The 20,609-nt window shown below is 54.4% G+C and overlaps 1 protein-coding gene across 1 annotated transcript in view; it reads right to left on the reverse strand.

Moving 5' to 3' along the window:
- Positions 1-20,609, reverse strand: part of EPAS1 (endothelial PAS domain protein 1) — an 80,657-nt gene that overhangs the window by 3,758 nt on the left and 56,290 nt on the right. Inside the window, exons 5-12 of the mRNA XM_008254453.4 lie at positions 19,601-19,719; positions 19,302-19,507; positions 9,618-9,724; positions 3,953-4,100; positions 3,366-3,580; positions 2,294-2,484; positions 1,931-2,041; positions 378-868 (exon numbers count right to left, since the gene is read on the reverse strand). Coding sequence (XP_008252675.1) covers positions 378-868; positions 1,931-2,041; positions 2,294-2,484; positions 3,366-3,580; positions 3,953-4,100; positions 9,618-9,724; positions 19,302-19,507; positions 19,601-19,719 — 1,588 coding nt within the window. The remainder of the gene's footprint in view (positions 1-377; positions 869-1,930; positions 2,042-2,293; positions 2,485-3,365; positions 3,581-3,952; positions 4,101-9,617; positions 9,725-19,301; positions 19,508-19,600; positions 19,720-20,609) is intronic.

Here is a 20,609-nt window from a genome sequence, read left to right on the forward strand (position 1 = left end):
CCTCCCAACCACTGAGACTGCACCCAGTGGGCTCTCAACTCCTTGAAGCGAGCTTGTTGGGGAACCCTGAAGGGCATGAAGGGAGGGGAAGGCATTGCTTTCCTCAACCACGGTCTGCAGGAGAGAACTAAGAAAGCTGTCACTCCCACAACTTCCCATGTTCTCTGGTTCAGGGGATGCACCCCCCGGGTGGTCCTAAGAGAGATACCAGGGTTCAAGCCCCATCCCCCCCCGCCCAGCTACTCCTCTCCAGCTGTGGAAGGGGCAGCTAATGGAGCACAGGGTGCTGTTTATCCTCCCAGAGTTCAGGGGGGTGCCTGCCTGGCTCCTGCTGATATAGCTGAGTCCCAACCCCTCACCCCTCACCAACCACTGACCTCGTCTTGAACATGGAGACGTTGGGCACGGCAACTGGGGGTCCCAAAGGCGATGCCCCCAAGGGTTCCGTGTGCTGGTTCCCAGCAGGCCAGTCTGTGGGCCCGAGATGTAATGGTGGATCCGGGGGCCACTGGGTGTTGGACCTGCCTCCCATGGAAGACAGGGGGGTGCAAGCCTGGCCACAGCACGGAGACAGGGCTGTCTTGCTCCCAGCATCAAAGAAGATGGAGGACATGGGGTGGTGCTCGGGCTCTGTCTTCTTGCCCTCAAGTGGTGGTGGATACTTCTCTAGCAGGAAGGGGCTGGGCGCGGCCGTGGGGCCCAGCGGCTGGAAGATGGTGGTCATGGTGCTGAAGCACTGCTGGGGGGTGGGCTGCGGGCTCTCGGGCACGAGGGGCTCCTCGGGGCAGATGGGGCTCAGCTCGAAGTCCTCCCCGTCCATCGGGATGTAGGGCGCCAGCGTCTCCAGGTCCAGCTCGTTGAAGTCCGTCTAAGGAGGGGCAGAGCGCAGGCTGAGAGGTGGAGCTGGGCGCTCTGCCTGAGCCACTCGTCGCAAGCACCTCCAGGGCTGCCGCGGGCCCAGCAGCAAAGGCCTGGGACGCCGGGGCACAAGGCCTTCCGGCTGTGTACCTCGAGTCTCCGTGCTGCTGTGGCCTCCCCGACCACTCCACAATGCCTACTCTCTCCCTTCCACCTGCCCAAGCCCTTCCTCTTCACAGAGTGCCCCCTGTCCTCCTGCAACGCTTGGGCCTGTGGTGCACACCATGGCTCCTGGCAAGCCCTGGACAGCGTGTCCCTATTGCCCGCATGGGCCCTGCCACGTGCCCAGGGTTTGTGTAGACGGCCAAGCCCCAGCGGTAGCAGAACCTCAGCCATGGCCTCTAAGCTTCCCGGTGCCATATGTGCGTCGCTGGGACTGCTCACAGGCACATGTGGGCGATGATGACAAGTGGGTGACCCAGCAGAGCAGATGGCTAGGCTTAAGTACCGAGTAATAAGCCAGATAGGAGAGAGGGGGAGGCAGAAGGGCAGCAATACTTGGACTTTGTGCCAGGTAGGCTAAAGACCCACGCTGAGGAGCTTCCCTGGGGTTTTACGAAACATGCACCCCGCCCCCTCAGCCACTTCCATGGTTTTTGCAAGAATATTGGGCTGTGTGATTGACATGTTCCTAAAACGTGGTATGCAAGTGTGCCAATCAGTTGTCATCTTCAAATGCATTTCAAATGGTTCCTTAAACCACGATGTGACGGTGTTGGTGAAGGGAGGGGCGGCCTCTTCTGGTTAGAAACACTCTGGACCTCTGGATACGCTTTTTCAGTGTGGGGCTCCCTGCAAGGATGGTTTCAGTGCTGGATTTTGGTTTTCATGTGCTCCAAGAAAGCTAGTCAAGTAAGTAGGAGACAAACAGGCTGAGAATCAGAAATGGAAGTGCTGGATTCACTGTGGGAAAAGCAGAGGGGACCACTGGCTGCACTGTCCTGTGTCCTCCTGGGCCTCGGTGAAGCATCCTCCCCTGCCACGCTGCCCCTCGGGCTCCAGGGCCACCCACCTGGGCGCTGCACTGGTCCTTTGCCTCTGTGTCCATGGCAAAGAGCTTCTCGATCATTTCAATCTTCAGGTCATCCTCCAGGGCGGTGTAGTAGTCTCCAGGGCTGCTGGGCTGGGGGAGCAAGTCAAGGACATGGCACTCGGCTCCCCGAGGCCCCCCCCACCCCACCGGACGAGCGTGTGCCCCGGGGCTGTGACTTAGGAGCTGAGCACATTAGCTCAAGACTCTCCAAGGAGCGAGCTTCAATGGGGCCAAGTCACTGCCACTCCGAGCAGCTCTCACTGGACTCTGCCCTCAGCCATCTGCAGCAACCGGAAGCAGGAGCCCACCCACACTCGAGGGACAGAGGGGCTGAGGACTCACTGTGGAGCAGCTGCTGCTGCTGCTGGCGCTGGGGGTGGTGCTCCCCGGGGCGGCCACCTGCGGCACGGTGAAGGCGGGCAGGCTCCCAGCCTCGCTCAGGGCGCCGTGGGTCCTCATCTCTGCAGCCCATGGCTGGCCCGGGGGCAGGATGGCCTTGCTGTAGGCAGAAGAGTCCTCGAAGCTCTGACTCCCTGCAGAGACAAGGGCCTGGTTGGTGAACGATCCACACCTCTCCCGCCAGGGAGGAAACCCAAGAGTTGCACAAAGGGGCGGGAGAAGTTGGCCTGGGGTTGGGCCCTCGGCACCCTGGGGCTCAGCTGGGATGACGGGCTATGCCTTTTGCATTTTCAGTGACCATAGTAGGAGCCACTCTTCCCCAAAGAACAACCCAAGGAAGTTACAAGGGGGCATTTGGGCCATTTGCCTTGGCTCTGCCACGGAACGAGGATTTCAAGGCGTCTCAAGAACATGCCTGCAAGGGCTGGGAATGGCGGCAGCAGGCTGCAGGTGGGAGCTGCCCCAGCACAGTTCAGGGTTGCTCCCCGGGTGGGGGTGGGGGGCTGAGAACGGCAGGGGGTCACAGCACTGCAGCAGAACAGGTGCCTGCTTTAAGGAAGTCGTGCATCTGAGCACCTACTCCTGGGCCTGGATCTGCTCTCCCCCCGTGTTTCTGGAATGACCCCTCCTGACGCTGTTCCAGCTTGGCCCTCCGGCTAACAGGCAATCTTCCCTTCAAGGCCCAGGTGGGGGTCCGCCCTCCTTCTGGGACAGTGTCTTGGAGCAGGTCCCCCGCCTTTCCCTCCCTCTAGGCTTAGACCCTCAGCGCTTTTAGGAGGGCAGCGACCCATAATCTGGCCTTGTTTAGCATTTGACGAATGCAAACTTGGGGTGGACTTACAGGCAGGGGCTCCCGGGGGACTCTGGTGCCCAGCAGAGCCTGCCTACTAGTGGGTGATGGCCATGACTTGGGGCGGGGCCCAGGTAGGTCTGGCTAAGGAGACGCCGCAGCTGGGGTGAGAACTTCCCCAGCACGTGCTGAGATGCCTCCGTGGGCCAGCTGAAAAGCACCCACCAAAATCCAGAGAGATGATGGCATCGCCAGCCGTGGGGGCCAGCTGGGCCAGCTCCTCCGGCTCCTCCTTCAGCTTGGTGAACAGGAAGTCACTCTTCTCGGACACAGCCACCTCGCCACTGCTGTCAAAGATGCTGTTCATGGTCATCAGGTGCGGCTTGAACAGGGACTCGGTCTGGTCCATGGAGAACACCACGTCGTTCTTCTCGATCTCGCTGGCGGGACAAGAGCGCCAGTCAGATCGCCCAGCTTTTCCAGCAAAACCCTTTTCCTTAGCTGTTCTTTGTTCCGCCCTAGTGAGGCCTTCTCCCCAGGCGCCAAGAAGCGGGGTGGCACATCTGTGTTCCCGAAAGCGGGAGCGGGTCTCTTCCCTTTTTCCCCATTCCAAAAACATTTGTTACTAAGTGCCAGCTGTGGGCCGTCTGCCCCTCGTCGGGGTCAGAGCCCCGGCATGAATGACAGACAAGGGGAAAGGGGTAGAAGGTCCCAGGCAGCCCCCTTGGTTGCGAGGACTCATGCTGCCATGAGCCCCCGGCAGGGCCACCTCCCTCAGGGTGAGGAGCTGGGCCCCCGGCCCCCCTGCTCACCTCAGGACGTAGTTGACACACATGATGCACTGGGGCTGCAGGTTGCGCGGGTTGTAGATGACGGTCCCCTGTGTCTCCAGCCACACGTAGCCCCCGTGCTTGGCGAGCATTCGGTACTGGCCACTCACCACCTGGCCCTTGGTGCACACTGGGGAAAGACACAGAGCATGAGGTCAGCGTGCACCATGGGCTCAGGGGACCTCATGGGGTGGGGTGGAGCGGCCGTGTGTAGGGGGACAGGGAGGACTGGCCACAGAACAGCAGGGACCTGGGAATGTGAGCTGGCGGGCTGCCCTCTGCTTTAAACAAAGGCAAGAGAGGCCGGGAGAGGCTGAATGTCTTGGTTGAGGCTGGCCAGGCTCCCAGACTGGCTCTGCTCTGGGCACAGACACAAGCAGGTCCTTCCCTCCCTCCCTCCTGCATGGGGCTCAATGGGTGGAAACCCCTCGCTGAGGGCCACTCCAGGTGGTGGAGGGGTCAAAGCAGCTGGGAGAAAGCCCAACCCCAGCGTTGCCCTCGGCAGCAGCCGCACCACCCACACCCTGCTTCTGGATAAATGCAGGGGGTTTTGGTTTTGGGTTTTAAATGATGTCCTTAGTTATTCCAGGTCAGCTGTCAGGCCTGCCACCTTTGGGGCAACAGAAGGTTTGTGACGTCTGATACGGGCCACACTGCTGGGGTGGAAAAAGGACAGAGCCCCAGGAGTGTGCACAGCTCCAAGGTAAGCCCATCACCCTCCTCTTCCAGCGGGGCTGCCTGCCAGTGACTTCTTCCCTCTTCCAGATTGATCTCAACATTCATTTAATGTTGTTTTTCCTGTCTGAGAACACTGGGGAAGGGGTCCTATGTCCCAGTCTGCTCTCTTCACCTGTCTAGAATGCTCCAACTGCTCTCATTAAAAAGGCAGCAATACATCCTGAATAGTGGATTAACGGTAGAACCTCTGGTGTTCTCTGAACTGCCCATTTGCCGTGATTCCTTGGGAACTCATTCTTTAGAACTCCAGCTCAGAAGCCCCCAGACTTCAGGGACTTGGGAAGAAGCATGAGAGATGGGGTGGCAGAGTGGGAAAGGAACGGCCCCTCGTGGGTTTGGTTTCCTGTTCTGCAAGATGGGTTCCTGATAATGCGAGTGGTAATCACGGTCACTGTTAGCCACCCAGAGACCACTGCTGTCAGCGCTGAGGACCAAGTGCACCTGCCTGGCCCATCAAATACACAAACGCTGGCTGACTACCGCTGACAAGGATTGCAGCGGACAAGCCATCTCTTTCCCAAAGCTACTGACATGTAGAAGGGGTCTTTAAACATTCATGGGTATGCCTATTATATTGTAAACACTATGCATGGCCCTCAGATATCTTTTGCACCAAGATAAACATCTCTGAATTCCATTTCCCCTGAATTTCCTGAAGCTCCTCTGCAAAGTGCCCAGGCCCTGTGTGTTACATGTGTGTAGGTTACATCCTGAGAGCCACAGGGGAGAATTTCCAGGTTCTCTGCCAACACCAAGAGTCTCCTCCATTGTCAGGTTCATGGGCTTCCTCCCCAGCCTCTGGACCTGCACGGCTGGAGAGTCCAGCTAGGTCTGTGCTAACGCTGCTTGTACTTTTTTTTTTTTTTTTTTTTTTTTTTTTTTTTTTTTTTTACAGGCAGAGTGGACAGTGAGAGAGACAGAGAGAAAGGTCTTCCTTTGCCGTTGGTTCACCCTCCAATGGCCGCCGCGGCCGGCGCGCTGTGGCCAACACACCACACTGATCCGAAGGCAGGAGCCAGGTGCTTCTCCTGGTCTCCCATGGGGTGCAGGGCCCAAGCTCTTGGGCCATCCTCCACTGCACTCCTGGGCCATAGCAGAGAGCTGGACTCGAAGAGGAGCAACCAGGACAGAATCTGGCGCCCCGACCGGGTCTAGAACCTGGTGTGCCGGCGCCGCAAGGCGGAGGATTAGCCTAGTGAGCCGCGGCACTGCCGCTTGTACTTTTTTACACTGAAGACTGACTTGGCACATTTGACTCTCCTTCAGAAAATGTAATTAGCAGCCAAGAACTACAGACAACCTAAGTGTCTATCAGCTGAGGAATGGAGAAAGAAAAGGGGTACACATACACAATAGAGTACCCTTCAACCACGAAAAGGTTGGAATCTTGTCTTGCGCAACAACATGGAGTGGAGGGTGTTAAGTGGAAGAAGCCAGGCACAGGAAGAAAGGGATTCTGGGATGTCGCTCCTTAGCAGAGTCCACATGTGCTGCTCTCGTAGGAGTCGAGAGCAGAAAGGGGGTGAGAAGAAGCTGAGAGGGCAGGGGGAGGGGCTAAGTAATGGGTTCTCCATTACAGTTAGGAGTAAGAAATTCAGGTGTTCTACTGCACGGTGGGGTAACTACAGATAATGCCAATGCACTGTGTATTTTTCTAAAAAAAATGATTGAGGGAGTAGATACTTTTACCCTGATTTGAACATTACACAGTGTATTCATGTATCACATGGTGCCCATAAATATGAACGGTTTTTATGTCTCAAACATAAAATTTCAAAAGTAAAAACTTAAAATCTCCTACAAGGTGTAGGAATTACCGTCACTTAGATTTATATAGTGCTTTGCAGGGTCCCAAACTGTCTCCTAAGATGAACTCATTTCTGCAAAGCAATTAGAACAGTGCCTGGCACTAAAGCGCTCTCACGACTTCAGTTAATACGCGAGACCAAGGCGCTCCATGACGACTCCCACGTTCTATCTGCAGAAACCACCCAGCGGCTGGCTGGAAAACCCCTCAGTGGAGACTCTCAGCTAGGGGTACAGTCTAAATTACCCCTGGGCTAAGCCCTATGTGTTTATTGCTCAAAGCCAGTTGTTCTCAATAAAAATGTATCTGTTTTAAGCACACAGTTCACTGAGTTTGAACACATGTACACGCTTGGGCAACTGGCACCACACTGAAGGTACAGAATTTTTCCATCACTCCCTCAAATTCTCTGTGCCTCCTGGCAGGCAGCTCCCAGTGCCACCCCTGATTCCAGGTGACCCCTGGTCTGCTTTTGGACTCTCTATTGAAATGACCCTCTCCAGGTGTTCACGTAAGTGGGGTCAGATGAGGGTATGTGCTCTTTTGCATCTGGCTTCTTGACACTCGGTGTCAAGGTTTGCCTGAGACTTGTCACACTGTTGCAGGTATTCCTCATTCCTTCATTTTCCTTGCTGAGTAGTATTTCATTACAAGGATGTTCCACACTTAGTCTGACATCCCCTGCTGCTGTGTGTGCGTGTTCAGTCTGATGATGGTGAATAACACTGCCACCAACATCTGTCTACAATTCATGCGAACATGCATTTCCACTTATCGGGTGTAGCCAGGAGACCAATTCTTCATTTATCCGATACGTGTTTGACTATGCTTCCCATAGAAGCAGCTGCCAACTTATTTTCCAAAGTGGCTGTATCATCCTGGTCTTCTCCTTCTAACAAAGCCCTGTGCCACAGTGAGGACACACAGCAGCTTCTTTTAAGACCAAGAGACTAGGGTCCGAGGGGCTGTGACAGACTTGGCATCACACGGGACACAAGTGGCAGAGTCTGGGCAAGACAGCGGGGCTTCTGGCCACCAGTACCCAGCGCGCTCGCTCTGTCACCTGCACTGGGAAGACTAAGTTCGCAGTGGCTGCTGTCCCAGCTATCACGGCCCCCCTGACGGGGCCACCGCTGCTCCCCCTTCGACCATGCCATCGAGGGCCCCTGCTGCAGTAGAACGATCCTTGCACAAGTTCAAGTGCCTGCTGTTAACTTATTTAGATGGTTCTTGATGCAAACCAAACTTGGGACCCTGCTTCTTTTTGATGAAACGGCACGGCAAGCCAAGGTTTTAACTGTATTTCTAGCAATTGCAGGCGAGGGCCTGCTCTGTCAGGAGAATATAATTAACACCAGCTCCCTAATCATCTGCTCATTAATGCCAGTCTCGGTGAGGGCTCTGCTACTCAGTAGATAGGAAAATGAGATTAAAGGCCATAAAAACCTAAGAGCACATCACGTCCTCTCACAACAAAGAGAAACTGGCCCCTCCCCCTCACAACAATGTACGAATTATTCATTCATTTGGAAATGATGGCTTTTCACAGCCCAAGACTGAGCGTCCCCGTCACTTCGTGTGTGAGACACAAGTACACCTGGGCCAGCCACATGCCCGAGCGTCCTGGGCCCTGACGGCAGAAGGTGGGGCTGCAGCTTTGTCTGCAGAAACCCAAGGAGGAAGGAGCAAGAGGGCCGTCCGAGATGACTGACGCTCACCCGACTTCCAACCCCACAGCTTTCCCTTGCTGGTGCAGGACTGAGCTGGGGCAGGGGCGAGGCCTGGGGTTGTGCTAGGAATTACTCTGAAGTGTGGCCCAGGCTTAAATAGCGTAAAAAGCACCACATTTTCCCGGACGTCAGCAGGAAATGGGGAACTCTCTATCCGGGCCATCTTTAAGGACCTGGGCCCTAAGGGGAAGGAAAACCCTATCTGCCTGTGAGACGTCCTCCAGTTTGCTCCCTGATGGCAGCGGCTTCTGTTTCCCAGCCCAGAGGATCCAGTGCGACTCTGTCGTCCAAGGATTCCCGGACACGTTTCTACAGTGGTCCCCTGCTTTGGTTTGCCCCGGGCTGGGAAGGAGGGTTGGACTTTTCCCTCAGAGTCAGGCCCTGGGAAGCCAGTGGGTCCGGTGCCCCCGAGTCCCAGGCCCTGCACGGCTCTGTCCACCTGTCCTTGCAGCAGGAGCTCCAAAGGCACAGGGAACCTCCAGGGAGGGCAGGAGTCAGATCCTGCCACCCCCGAACTGGGGCAGGCTAGGGCTGGGTCACGTTCATGGGCATACGGACGCCCCTGCACCTCCCTCCCGCCATTCATGAGCCTCTGAATGCGGCTCAGTCTAGGTTAGGTCTTGCCAGAGTGGAACAGCTTAGATATATAATTAACAGGCCCTACTGTACTATCTGGTAAAACCCAGGAGAAGCAGAGGAATCAATCAGAGAAGGACTCTCCCCTTAAGAGAGCTAACACTGCTGGCAGCCAGCTTAGGGGGTGGCCTGTCTCCCGGACAGCTCTGCCATGGAGGCCTTTCGTAACGCAGGTTTCTTTCCTGCTACAGAGCCAAGTCCGCCCCCGACGCCAACACTGGGTATGAGGCCCAGGGAGTAATTTCTGCAGTTCTCTTGGAGACCCACAGCTGCTGGACACCTGTGCTACCTTCCCTTTGGTTCACCCCACCCTCTCTGGCCTCACACAAGTGCCTGTTCCTGAACTGCCCTAGCCCACCTCCTCACGGGCAGGTGGACCTGCACCAGCAGCACAGGCCTGGGCTGGCTCTGTGCGGTGCTGTGTTTCTCCCCACAGGGCAGTGTGCAGCTGCTGTGCAGACTGCCAGGTGCACAGGGTGCACAGTGGAGGCGGAGCACGGGGTGTGGGATTCAGCTCCCCCTCCACTCTCCGCGCAGCGTGCCTTGGGGTCGTGTCTCCCTGGAGGAGGGGTTCGTTTGCTGTTTGCATGAAGGTGTCCCACGGGCAGCCTTGGTTCTCTACCCAATCTCGGGGGCCTGCACACCTCAAGGGATGACCCAGCCTTCCACGTCACCAATGACACCCTGCAAAGGCCAGATGCCACAGGAAGCTGCACAGGGCACGCCTGGAACTCACGGTTCTGGTGGCTTTTGGTCATGCTCTCAGAGTCCAGGGCGTGGTAGAACTCGTAGGCCGAGCGCCCCAGCAGCTCCTCGGGGTGATAGCCAATCAGTTCTGTGATTCTGAAAACAAAACCAGAGCAGCATGAAGGGAAGAAAGACCTCAGCAGAGCCCACGGGCAGGGGGTCGAGGGGGTGAACCTGGAGGACCCACCCAACGCACACATTCAGAGGAACGCAGTCCAGACTTCCTGGCCATGCCATGGATCCAAGCAGAAAAACACTGTGCGCATCTGCAACTGTGGGCCCACTGGACCCCTCTGTTCCCGCCCTTCCTCAAGTCAGGACTGGGAGGAAGGAGAAGCACCGGTTCTGTGGCCTCCTCCTCCACACCACGCCCGCTACACACAAACACTGGCTCTCCACGAGCCGCCGCTCACCCACTCCCGAAGCCCAAGTTCTGCGGATGTGGGCTTGGGGATCGAGGGAGGGCAGACAGGTGCCTCATGTCTGCACGAGTGTCCAGGGACACGGCAGGAATGATGACCGGGCCTCTTCCTGACGAGACCAAGCTCACGCTAGCAGAGGGTGGGGGATGAGGGCCCAAGTGGGGACGCAGCGTCGGAGCTGTGGGAGCAGGAGCCGGGCAGGGGTGGCCTGGCCTGGCCTTAAATCTTCACTCCCCTGGACGCTTCTCCCACCCAGGGGCTGCCAGTACCTCAAGAACACCAGGTGTGTCTCCCGTGGCTGCTCCTACCTGCCTGCCTCCCGGCCACCCCACTTCGAAGAAAGAAACAAGGGCAGGAGGTGAGAGAAGCAGCACTGTAAGTTCACTGTCACGGAAACGTGACACTCTGATCTGCAGTTGTCAAACGACAGAGCCTGGCTGTCCCCAGCGTGCCTTCCTTCATTCCGACGCAAACGTGGGGAGCACTAGGAGCTGCTTAACCCCCTGGGGACCTCTGCCATGTGCTGGCATCATTGAAACACACGGCGCCCTGCTCAAGAACCATCCGATGTGGCTGCCATCCCCCATCACGGCCGAGTATCGTGGTTCACTGCCTTGCATCATGGGCCCGTCACCGTGAGCAGGGGCGTCAGGCGCTCATCGGCCCCGAGTACGTGGCATCCGGGGAGCAACAGCGAGGAGAGGAAGGCAGAGGCAGAAAGCAGAGTGGGGCTGCCCATCTTCCTGCCCCACTAAGTGGGCTCCTTGCGTACGTGTGTCAGGCTACACGGCCCCCGACACTTCCACCCTGCCTCCCCCTACTGAAGTGTCAGTTTTCCCTCGTGCCAGCCACATCAAGAGGGCACTCTGCCTGCCACCTCCCCTGCAGAGCACAGCCTTCCTCTGCCACACCACTGACCACTGACCCCTCTGCAGCCAGCCCCACGCCCCCTGTGCCCACAGCGGGCACACGCATTCTGGGCAGCAGGGCCTTAGGACTCTTCTAGCCTCTTCTCCAAGCACTTCTCCCGGAGCCCTCACCCACGTCTCCCCGTGAAGTCCTTGCAGGCACGCGGAATGTCACCGAGGAATCCTAGGTCCTCAGGCCCTGTGCTCGGGGACCACTGCCTCCAATGGGGGCTTAAATACCCAAGCAGCAGATCAGCCTTGCCCATTCCTGCTCTGTGGAGGAACCTGGCCCCAAGGGCCTCTCTCTGGGAAACAGAGCAATGTCTGGGGCGCACGCAAGCCTCGGCGGGAGCCGTCTTGAGGTGTGACCAGTCTGCCCTCTGCTCTGGTAGGGAGTGTGGCTGGGAGGTAGGCAAAGGAGGCGGGTCCTCGGCCTGGGCGAGAGCCTCAGGTCAAAGCCTTCGTCAAACAAGGGGCAGCTCAACAGGGCTGAGAGGCTTAGGCATCAGCTGATTCAGCCCAGGGGAGATTTCCCCGCGATTCAGCCGCCAGCCTCATGGCCACAGGATTTGTCCCCTCACTGGGCTCTGTGCAGAGGGGTCTGAACTCACAATGGACACGTTCCCTGCATCCTGACCCTGGGGCCAGCCCCCAGTGGCATGCTAGGTGAGGGAGAGAGGGGACAAGAACAAGGAGACGGATGTGCTGGCCATACCCCAGCTTTCCTGCTGGGTCCAGCGCGTTAGCCTGGGGGCTGCTTGCGATGCCCGCATCCCGCATCGGAGTGTTAGTTTGAATCCCTGCTTCTCCCTCCCTAGCACTCCTGCTAAGGCACCTGGGAAAGTGGTGGGAGATGGCCCAAGTGCTTGAGCCCCTGCTATGCAGGTGGGAGACCAGGATGAAGCTCCTGGCTCCGGCCTGGCCCTGTCTGGGCCATGGTGGCTATTTGGGGAGTGAACCAGCAGATAGAAGTCCTCTCGGTCTCCCCCTCTCTTACTCTGCCTTTCAAATAAATAAATAATAATTAAGAAAAAGAAAAGAGAAATGCCTTAGCCTGGGGATCAGCTCTGATCAGAACGTGACCTGATCCCCACCAGCCCTGCTGGCGATGGCTGGCAGTGACAGGTACCCTGGCTTGCCAGGTAAACTGCTTCTCTTCCTGGGCAGGTCTAGACGTTAAATTTCCTTTGCCGATTAGAATCTCTAAATGAAAATGTCCAATGTAAATATTATAATCAGCCTCATAATAAAATGCTTTTTATCTAATTAATGTATCATCCATTCAAAGGCACACAATGGGCTTGTCTTGGAAGTAACAAACAAACCTCCAACTTCAGAACTGCCAGATCTCATCCCAGTCGCAGCCTGCATTTATCTTGTCAACTAAAACAAATATTTAATGTCTGGTTCTTCATGCCTTTAAACAGACCACTGGAACAACTGGGAAACACACATACGCCCGGCACAATTGCAGAACGTCCGCGCTGTCAAACTTCACAAAGCCAGGAGGTCCCATCTGAAGGCTCCTGGTCATTCGCCCCCTGGGCAGGCCTGGAGACGCCAGTGGGGAGGTCAACGAACCAGCACTTGTTTATGCCCAGCCAGGACCAGCCCCCGGAGCCAGGCTATGAAGATGGACTCAGCTGCTCTCTCTCCAGCCGGGGCAGGCCAACTTGCTTTTTCTTTCTAATTAAGGCCCCAACTCCCTCCGTCCCAGAACTAGGAAAAAATCAGTGTGAGGGGGTCACCCATACATTTAAAAGTCAACTCGGGCTGTCCTGTTGGAAAAGGAGAGAGAAATGTAAAAGGACCTAATTTACCAGACTTTAAAAAGCCAAGACAGAGGCTACTCTGTAACAGCAACGTGGAAGAGGCAGCAGACCAAGAATGGAGAACAGAGACACAGAGAGAGGCAGCTACGCAGAAGCCAAGGAACAAAGCAAGCTCACACGCACAGCGCCAGGGGTTGGTGTGAGCCCATGCAAAGGTGCGCACTGCCCTTAGCTCTGGACCTCGGAGTGAGATGGGCCTTCAAAATGCAAAGTGAGAGGCCTGCCTGCACTGCCTGCATCCAATAAGGACAGCGGTTCCAGTCCCGGCTGCTCCACTTCCCGTCCAGCTCCCTGCTAATGCACCTGGGAAAGCAGCAGAGGATGGCCCCAGTGCTTGGCCTCATGCACCCACGTGGGAGACTCAGATGGAGTTCCCTCCCTCATTTTCCGTAACTCTGCCTTTCAAATAAATCAGTCTTAGAAAAATGCAAAATGAGTTGTTCCTGGCTCCTCAACTGCCCTTCCCCCTTACAAACGTGCAGGAGCTCCGTTCACAGCGGATGGCCGAGGCCGAGAGCGAGGAGGACGCTTGCTCCGTGGCCACTGATCAGTGCTGGCCCCTGCAGAGGCACAGGAAACCCAGCTGCAGCCTCAGCCCAGGGGCACAGCAGCCAGGCTTCCTGCCTCGGTGAGCAAGGTCTGGCTGCAGTGGCCACTTCTGTACCTCACACAAATAAAGGATTTGCTAAGTGAACTAATCGCGTAACCAAGACGGCTGGGGAGTATTTAAATGATTTAAGAGGATAAAAGTGTTAAGGGCTTTGGAAACACCTATTTGTTTTCCAAAGAGTGCATTTGCTACTAAAACTTATATGGGAGGCTGCTCTTCCTGCCACCCTCCTGGGAACAGCCTCTCCCAGACAGCACTCACGTCACCTCATTTTGCTTCCATGTGACAAAGCTTGTAAGCAATAGTGCTGCACGCCCTTATCATATACAGATGTTTCACCAACTCAGACTTCAGTGTCTTCTGCTAATTTTAATATGAGGGCACTTCAAAACATTCATGGAAATGGAGTTAAAAGGTGGTAAGTGCATTTTGGTGCCAAAAAAAAAAAAATTCTGAAATCCATGCACATGAGAAGTTGATGGAAAATGCATACTGTTTAAAAAATAAAACTGTGCATGGGTTTCCAAAGTTTTTGCACTAAAATTATCTTTTAATTCCACTTTTCCACAAACTTTTTGACTCTCCATCATCTATTTTTATCCAGTTAAGCCTGGTGTCTTCCTCAATTCTGAGTATTACAGCTAAGAATTACAGCTATATGAAACCCCCACACGCAGCTGTGCAGTCAATGGGAAGCCGATTTCACATCCTGACGTGTGGCATGTTACAGGGCACCCATGGGCTGATTTTATACCTAGCAAAGTGTCCCTGGCTGGATGTTGAGCAGAGCCTGCACCAAGCGCCACCATAAGCCATGGCTGCCTTTTATCACCCTGACGCCTCCAAGCAGAAAGAGGGAACTTGTCTTGAATTTTTGCAAGAGAGAAGCAGATCATGTAGAGGGAATAATGTTGGAATGGTGAGGCCTATTGAAGCTTGGAACAAACTCCAAAGAGAATCTGTAAACCTCCTTCCTCCCGGAGTTCTTCAGCATTCTACATTAGGCAGGACAACAGGTTAGCACTAAGTCTTATGGACTCAAACTCAGGGAGTGCTGAATTCAGACACTGCAGCCAAGGACAAGGAGGGTACCTAAAGTTCTTCCTAACTCGGGGATCTAAAGAAAAGCACCCTACTCAGTTAAGATGTGAAGAGAAAGGCACACATATACGTCTGCAAGAATAGAATATTCTGACTATATAGGAAATTAAATATATCTAATATATTAATCTGAAAGATCGCCTTGAATTTAAGATGGCATCCATCCCTAAAAAGAATAAAGAGAATCTATTAAATCTATCTCAGTATGCACTGAAACTACACAATCTCTTGCTACCAATTTGCAAAACGCCTTCCAGCTGTGTGTGTGTGTGTGTGTGTGTGTGTGATTGTGTTTCGCAATCCAGGGGGCTCTCCATGATTTTCTTTATTGGCGTTCTCTTTATGATCCTCAATGTTTCCCTCATTTTTGCTATCTTTGCTCTCCCAACTTCTTTGTACAAAAGGAATTCATCATGAGTTTTATCCATAGAATCTGAAATGCAGGCACCCTGTTACACTGTGATTCCTGATGTCAGGAAACAGGACTGCCTCGGAATTCCTTAATTGTAAAGATTACATGCACCTGTTTGTTTTTAGAAACTCCCACTGTAATTGTGATACCTTTCCCACCTCCAGTGATCCTGCTCCTGGCCACGTAATTTTTATTACTTTTAAGATACAGGAAGACTTGTGAAACTAACAAAGTTCACAGTGGGATTCCCCGAGAGTTACAACCTTGACCGAGTCCTGCTCCAGGTTTTCTCAGTTGCCAGCAGATGGCACCTCTACATGAATTTAAGAGCCACCCCACTTTGAAGTTAAACTACTTGGGAATGTTCTGTGTTGTATTATTCACTGTAGTTTAATTAAGTTGCTTGTGTCACAAACTTTAAACTCCTAGAGATCAGGAATCATCTTTTCTTCTTTGATATGACAGTCTCTGGCACTGGGTTAGATGCTCAATGATTACAGTTGATTGCCTGGTTACTCTCTGTATGCCAAGATACCAGTAACACTTTTGGCTTGAGTCATCGATGAAGATGGCACATCAATAACAGCGATACAGAGGACTCTTTTTTTTTAACCTTTTCATTCAACTGTGTTCCCTTTCAGAGCCATTGATCATATATATATATACACATATACATATATACGTATACATATACATATGGAACGTGCCAATGTGACACTGAAGAAGTCTTGGATTTTGGAGTATTTCAGAATTCGTATTTTCTGATTAGGGATGCTTAACTGGTATCATCTATGCCAATATTCCAAAGGTTAAGAACTTAAATCTGAAACACTTCTGGTCCCAAGCATTTTGGATAGGGAACAGTCACCCTGTATATATAAATGAGACAGATACAGACCTCATTACAGACTTCTAAAGATATTTACCACATGATGTGAGCATCATGAATACAGGATTTAACGTGGTCCTCTGCCTTTTAGTAAAGGGAGGACAGATGCATTTTGAATCTCCTGTACTCCTTCACTCAATTTCCTGTGCTTCCGAATATGTTGTTGTGGGTTCAGCAGATGTTGTGAATCTGTGACTCAGAAGCCGAGTTCCTGCCTCTCTCTGCTTTCTTTCCCCCCATCTCGCTTTTCCACCGGAACCTCTTTTTGGTTTGCCGGGTAATGTCTGCGGCCTCAGTGTACCTGAGGGATGTATCCAGCAGCCTCAGAACTGATTCTGTGGATTCTAATTGCCTTCCCCAGATTAATTTCCATGTCCTTTATGGGAAAACTGCCCCCTTTGTGGGAAACCACAGCCCATGATGTATGGCAGGATTCATTAAACCCAGAGAATTCTTGATTAACATGGAGAACCCTGGCTCCCATGAGCTATCACACGTAGCTGTTGGTTTTTAAAGCAGTTATCTTAGAAGGGTATGAAGAGAATGTGTGTGTGTGTAAATGCTTGTGTGCAGACACAGACACACACACACATACACACACACACACACACACGCTCCCCATGTCAATATAGAGAAGGAAACCAATACAAGCCACCAAAACCAAAACCATCTGAATCTTCATCATAGCAATTGAAAAACAACATCGAGGGATTAAGAACTTAAAATAGTCACTTCATAAACTGTCTAAGCCATGTCTGTGCCCTTGTCAACTAATCTGCTAATCGGTTCAACACGACCTGTGTGTGGCACAGCATTCTCTGTCTTTGAATGCCTCTACTACATCTCCCCAGCAGCCCCGGAGTCAGGGCTGGGGCCATGGCATGAGGTTTCTTCAAAGACTCTGCTGTGAGTACAAAGTGCCCTGCAGAGAAGCCGTCTGTGCCAGCGCTGGGTCACAGAGCCCTGCGTCACAGGTTCCTCTAAGCTCCTACCTACACCTCCTTACCAGTCCTGAACCCAGCCAAGAACCGAGCCTGGTGTCTCTCCCATTTCTGTGTACATTTCCTCTCCAGCCATTTTTAGGTTCCCCAGTTCTGTGTTTTCCCACCTCTTCTTTTATCCAAATCTGAGTGCTTTCAGAAAATCACCTGAAACTCACTCAGTGCAAGATAGTGAAGGACTGAAAACCCGGTGTCACCCTTTCCGGGGGATGCTTCTCCTCCATTTATCAAGACATAGTCACTGAAACCCAGAATTCTCTGGGTTTTCTGCACCCCACCCCCGCCATCTGTTATCCAGGGTGACAGCTATTTTCCAGGATGGCGGGGCTTTCCAGGGCCTGTGGAGTTGCACTCGACTGTGCTTGGCTCCTGGTGCTCTGTCCAGCTTCCCGCACCCACCGCACCGAGGCTGTGACCAGGCTGTGTGGCTACGGTCGCCTGAGCACCCCCTCACCCCCGAGCTGGTGCTACGCCAGCTGCACACTGGAGTTTCCCTGGTTCCCTCAGAAGGCTACTGAGAGGGTGCATAGAACAAAAGCATATTTTTGCCTAGGACATTCATCGGATAACTTTAAGCATAACCGGCTTCCTCTGGTGCCTGCCCCGAAGTGTGCTTTCTCTCTCATTACCACCACCACCATGGTGTTCAGCACGAGGGGGCCCTTTTCCTCCCTCTGACCTCAGAGCAGAGAACCACCCGCTACCTCCACCAGCCTTGAGGCCTGGCCCTGTTGTGGTCAGAACTGGGAGGAGGGAATGACTCGTGGCTACTCTGGGCAAAGTTCTGGAATGGTGCCACACGTGGTAGCTCATGCCGCCGGCCAGCAGCAGGTCAGGCTGGAGTCAGAGCCTCTCCCGGAAAGCACGTTGAAAGGTACAAACACGGAGACTCCCAGGAGGCTTCTTGCCATTGCTTCTCTCTTACCTCCTGCCTTGACCTCCCCCAAGAATCCCTGCTAAACCCAAGATCACTGCTGAGGGTATTTTAGTGGCTGGGGCCTGGGAGAAGGGAGGAGAGGTCACCAGCAAGACACTCGGCACCCCACGAAGAACCAGGTGCCCAGGGGATGTCCGCTGGTGAGGAAAGGGAGATGAGCCTGTGGGAGCTGCAAGGAGTCCCCTGCCAGGGTGGGCGGACAAGGTGGGTCCTTGCTAGTGGGCTCTCCTACCTCTCCCAGGCCCAGCCCCCCGAAAGCCTCCAGAAGCGATCGTGGCCCTGGGTTTAGTGGGGGACTGGGCTTTGCGGGGAGCTCCAGGATGGGAGGCTAAGATGAAGCAAAAGCAAGAAGCTCACGGGTGATGCGGGGTTTGCATTTCCCAAAGTGCCGGCGCAGCCAGTATCCCATCTCCACGGTCAAGATGGGGGCCCTGCACTCTCAGGTCTGAGTCCTAGAAGATGACCGAGCAGTGGCAAGAGTCCGGGGTGAGAGAGAATTGCCCAGGAACTGTGACTCCAGATGCTGTGCAAAGCTGAGCTCAGCCTGCAGCTCTCAGCCCTGAAGGGCTGGGGGGTGCACTCGGCAGCAAGCTGGTGGCATCTAACCCCATGCATGCCCAGTCTACCCAGGCCCGGTCTGTTCTCCTGGCTTCCCCCTTCTCCCCCCCGAACAGGTTGCTGCTCAGCACTTCCTCTGCCTACCTCCTGATCAGTCTCCTCCCCTTCCTCTCTGTGCCCCCTTGCCTCCCACCCCAGAGGCAGCTCAGTGCAGGGGCGGGATAGGAGGTAGGAGCTGCAGTGCAGTTGGAATACCCCTTCCTGTGACAGCCTTGGCCTCTTTCCCAACCTGTGCCAGCCCTCAGCCGGCCTTATCCATACAGCTCTACGACCTCTCCCAACGACTGTAACAAAGCACAAATGCGGGTCAGAGCCCACACGGAACATTTAACGCTGGGTTTGAACCTAGGCCACCGGCCCCGGAGACCATGCTCTTGCCACTGTTATGCGGCTTCAAGAAATTCCAGTTGGGTCTGGCATTAGGGGTAAGAGTTTGGCTTAGCTCCCATCATCCAAGAGCCTTCAAAACTAGACTGGACAAGGGCCAGCATGGGGATGCACACAGGAGCCGCACAGGCTGGGAGAAAAGCTCGGCCGGCCATGGACGAGAATAAGGAAAGCCAGGAAGCCTCCTGGCCAGAACCCAGTGCCCCCTGCTGCCCCCGAATCAGAAGTGGGAATCTCTCCGACCTTTGTCTCCTGGGGCAGTAGAGGGCTCTGAAAATGGCCTTAGGAGCCTGATACACACATGGAGAGATCTGCACACATGACAAGGATGACAGGAGAGCCACCCCCAGAACAGCACTGCACACAGGCCCTGCAGCTGTGTCAGTGGAAGACTTCAACCAAGTATGGGGCTGGGGACCCCTGGGGGGCTCCGATGAAAGAGTGACCCAGGCCCCATGACATCTGTGCCCCAGGCTCATCCCTTCAACACAGGCACGAGCACACACACGCATGCAGGGCGCCCCGTCCCTGCCCACCGCACACACCCGGACCCCACCTGTCATCGCAGTAGGTGAACTTCATGTCCATGCTATGGCGGCTCAGGAAAGTCTTGCTGTCCAGGGGAATGTCCATGTGGGACGGGTGCTGGATTGGTTCACACATGATGATGAGGCAGGAGAGCAGGGGCTCCTTGTAGCCACAGAGACTGCTGTGGGGAGGGCAGTTGTTGTAGACTTTCACCTGGCCAGTGCAGTGCAAGACCTGAGGACCAGCAACGGAGGGTCAGTCATGCGGCCAAGGGCACTGGGGCTGAGACGGTGCTCTAGGCCCCTCCCTGGCCTGACGCCGTCCTACCTTCCAGGTGGCTGACTTGAGGTTGACAGTCCGTCCCCTGTTGGTGACCGTGCACTTCATCCTCATGAAGAAATCCCGCTCTGTGGACATGTCTTTGCTTTTCTTCCCAAAACCAGAGCCTGGATGGGGAAGGGAGCCAGGTGGCCTTAGTTCTACACTCACATTCACAACAGTGGCCCTGCTACAGCTTTCTGGGCAACTTTCTGCTTGTATTCCCCACACTTCTGCTCTGAGCACCTGCAGCCTGCCGGGAACACTGAGGGCCACCTTGGCCTATGGACCACTGGTTTCTCATCTCCAGCCTGTCTTCTCAGCTGGAGGGCGCATGCACTCCTGAGAGGTGGGAGCTGCTCTGCCGTTTGAGTTCCCACTGCACCGAGGTCATGGTCAGTGGCCACTTGGCAGCAGCAAGGAAGCGATTCCCTATTAGCGGCAATCTCAGCAAATCTCTCCCGGGGCAGGCTGGGTTCTGCTGCAAGAACTACTGCAAGGGACAGTAACTGTGAGACCACAGTGAGCGCAGTGAGTGCAGTGCCAGCCGAGTCTCTCGTTCATGTCCAAGTCCTGCCTATACCATCATCCCTGGCCCCCGCCAAGCATCACAGAACAATCCAGACTCTTGCTTCAGTCACATTCCTCCCTCCAGGCAAAGCCATCAGCTTCCCCACCTACACTTCCAGAAGGCCTTGACTGTTTGATTGACAAATTCCCACAGAGTTGTGCGTCAAAAGCACTGCGGCCCCCTAGAAACACACTTACACACCTTTAAGGGAGCCCACTAAGTAACAGCCTGAAAGGTTAACATTTTGTTTTGCAAAGAGAGAAAACCTCTTTGTAAAGAGAGAAAATGGTAAAATCATGTCTCCCCTCCTTACTTAGGTTTCTCTCCACTCTAATATTCACAGGTAGTGCCTGCATATGGTGCTCTGTACCTCCTATCTTGGGGCCGAGTCCTATCACCGGGAACAGCCCAGGGGTTAGGGAGTTGTCTGTGGCTGCTGGCTTGGGG

Source organism: Oryctolagus cuniculus, chromosome 2 (assembly GCF_964237555.1).
Source record: "Oryctolagus cuniculus chromosome 2, mOryCun1.1, whole genome shotgun sequence".
NCBI classification, from domain to species: domain Eukaryota; kingdom Metazoa; phylum Chordata; class Mammalia; order Lagomorpha; family Leporidae; genus Oryctolagus; species Oryctolagus cuniculus.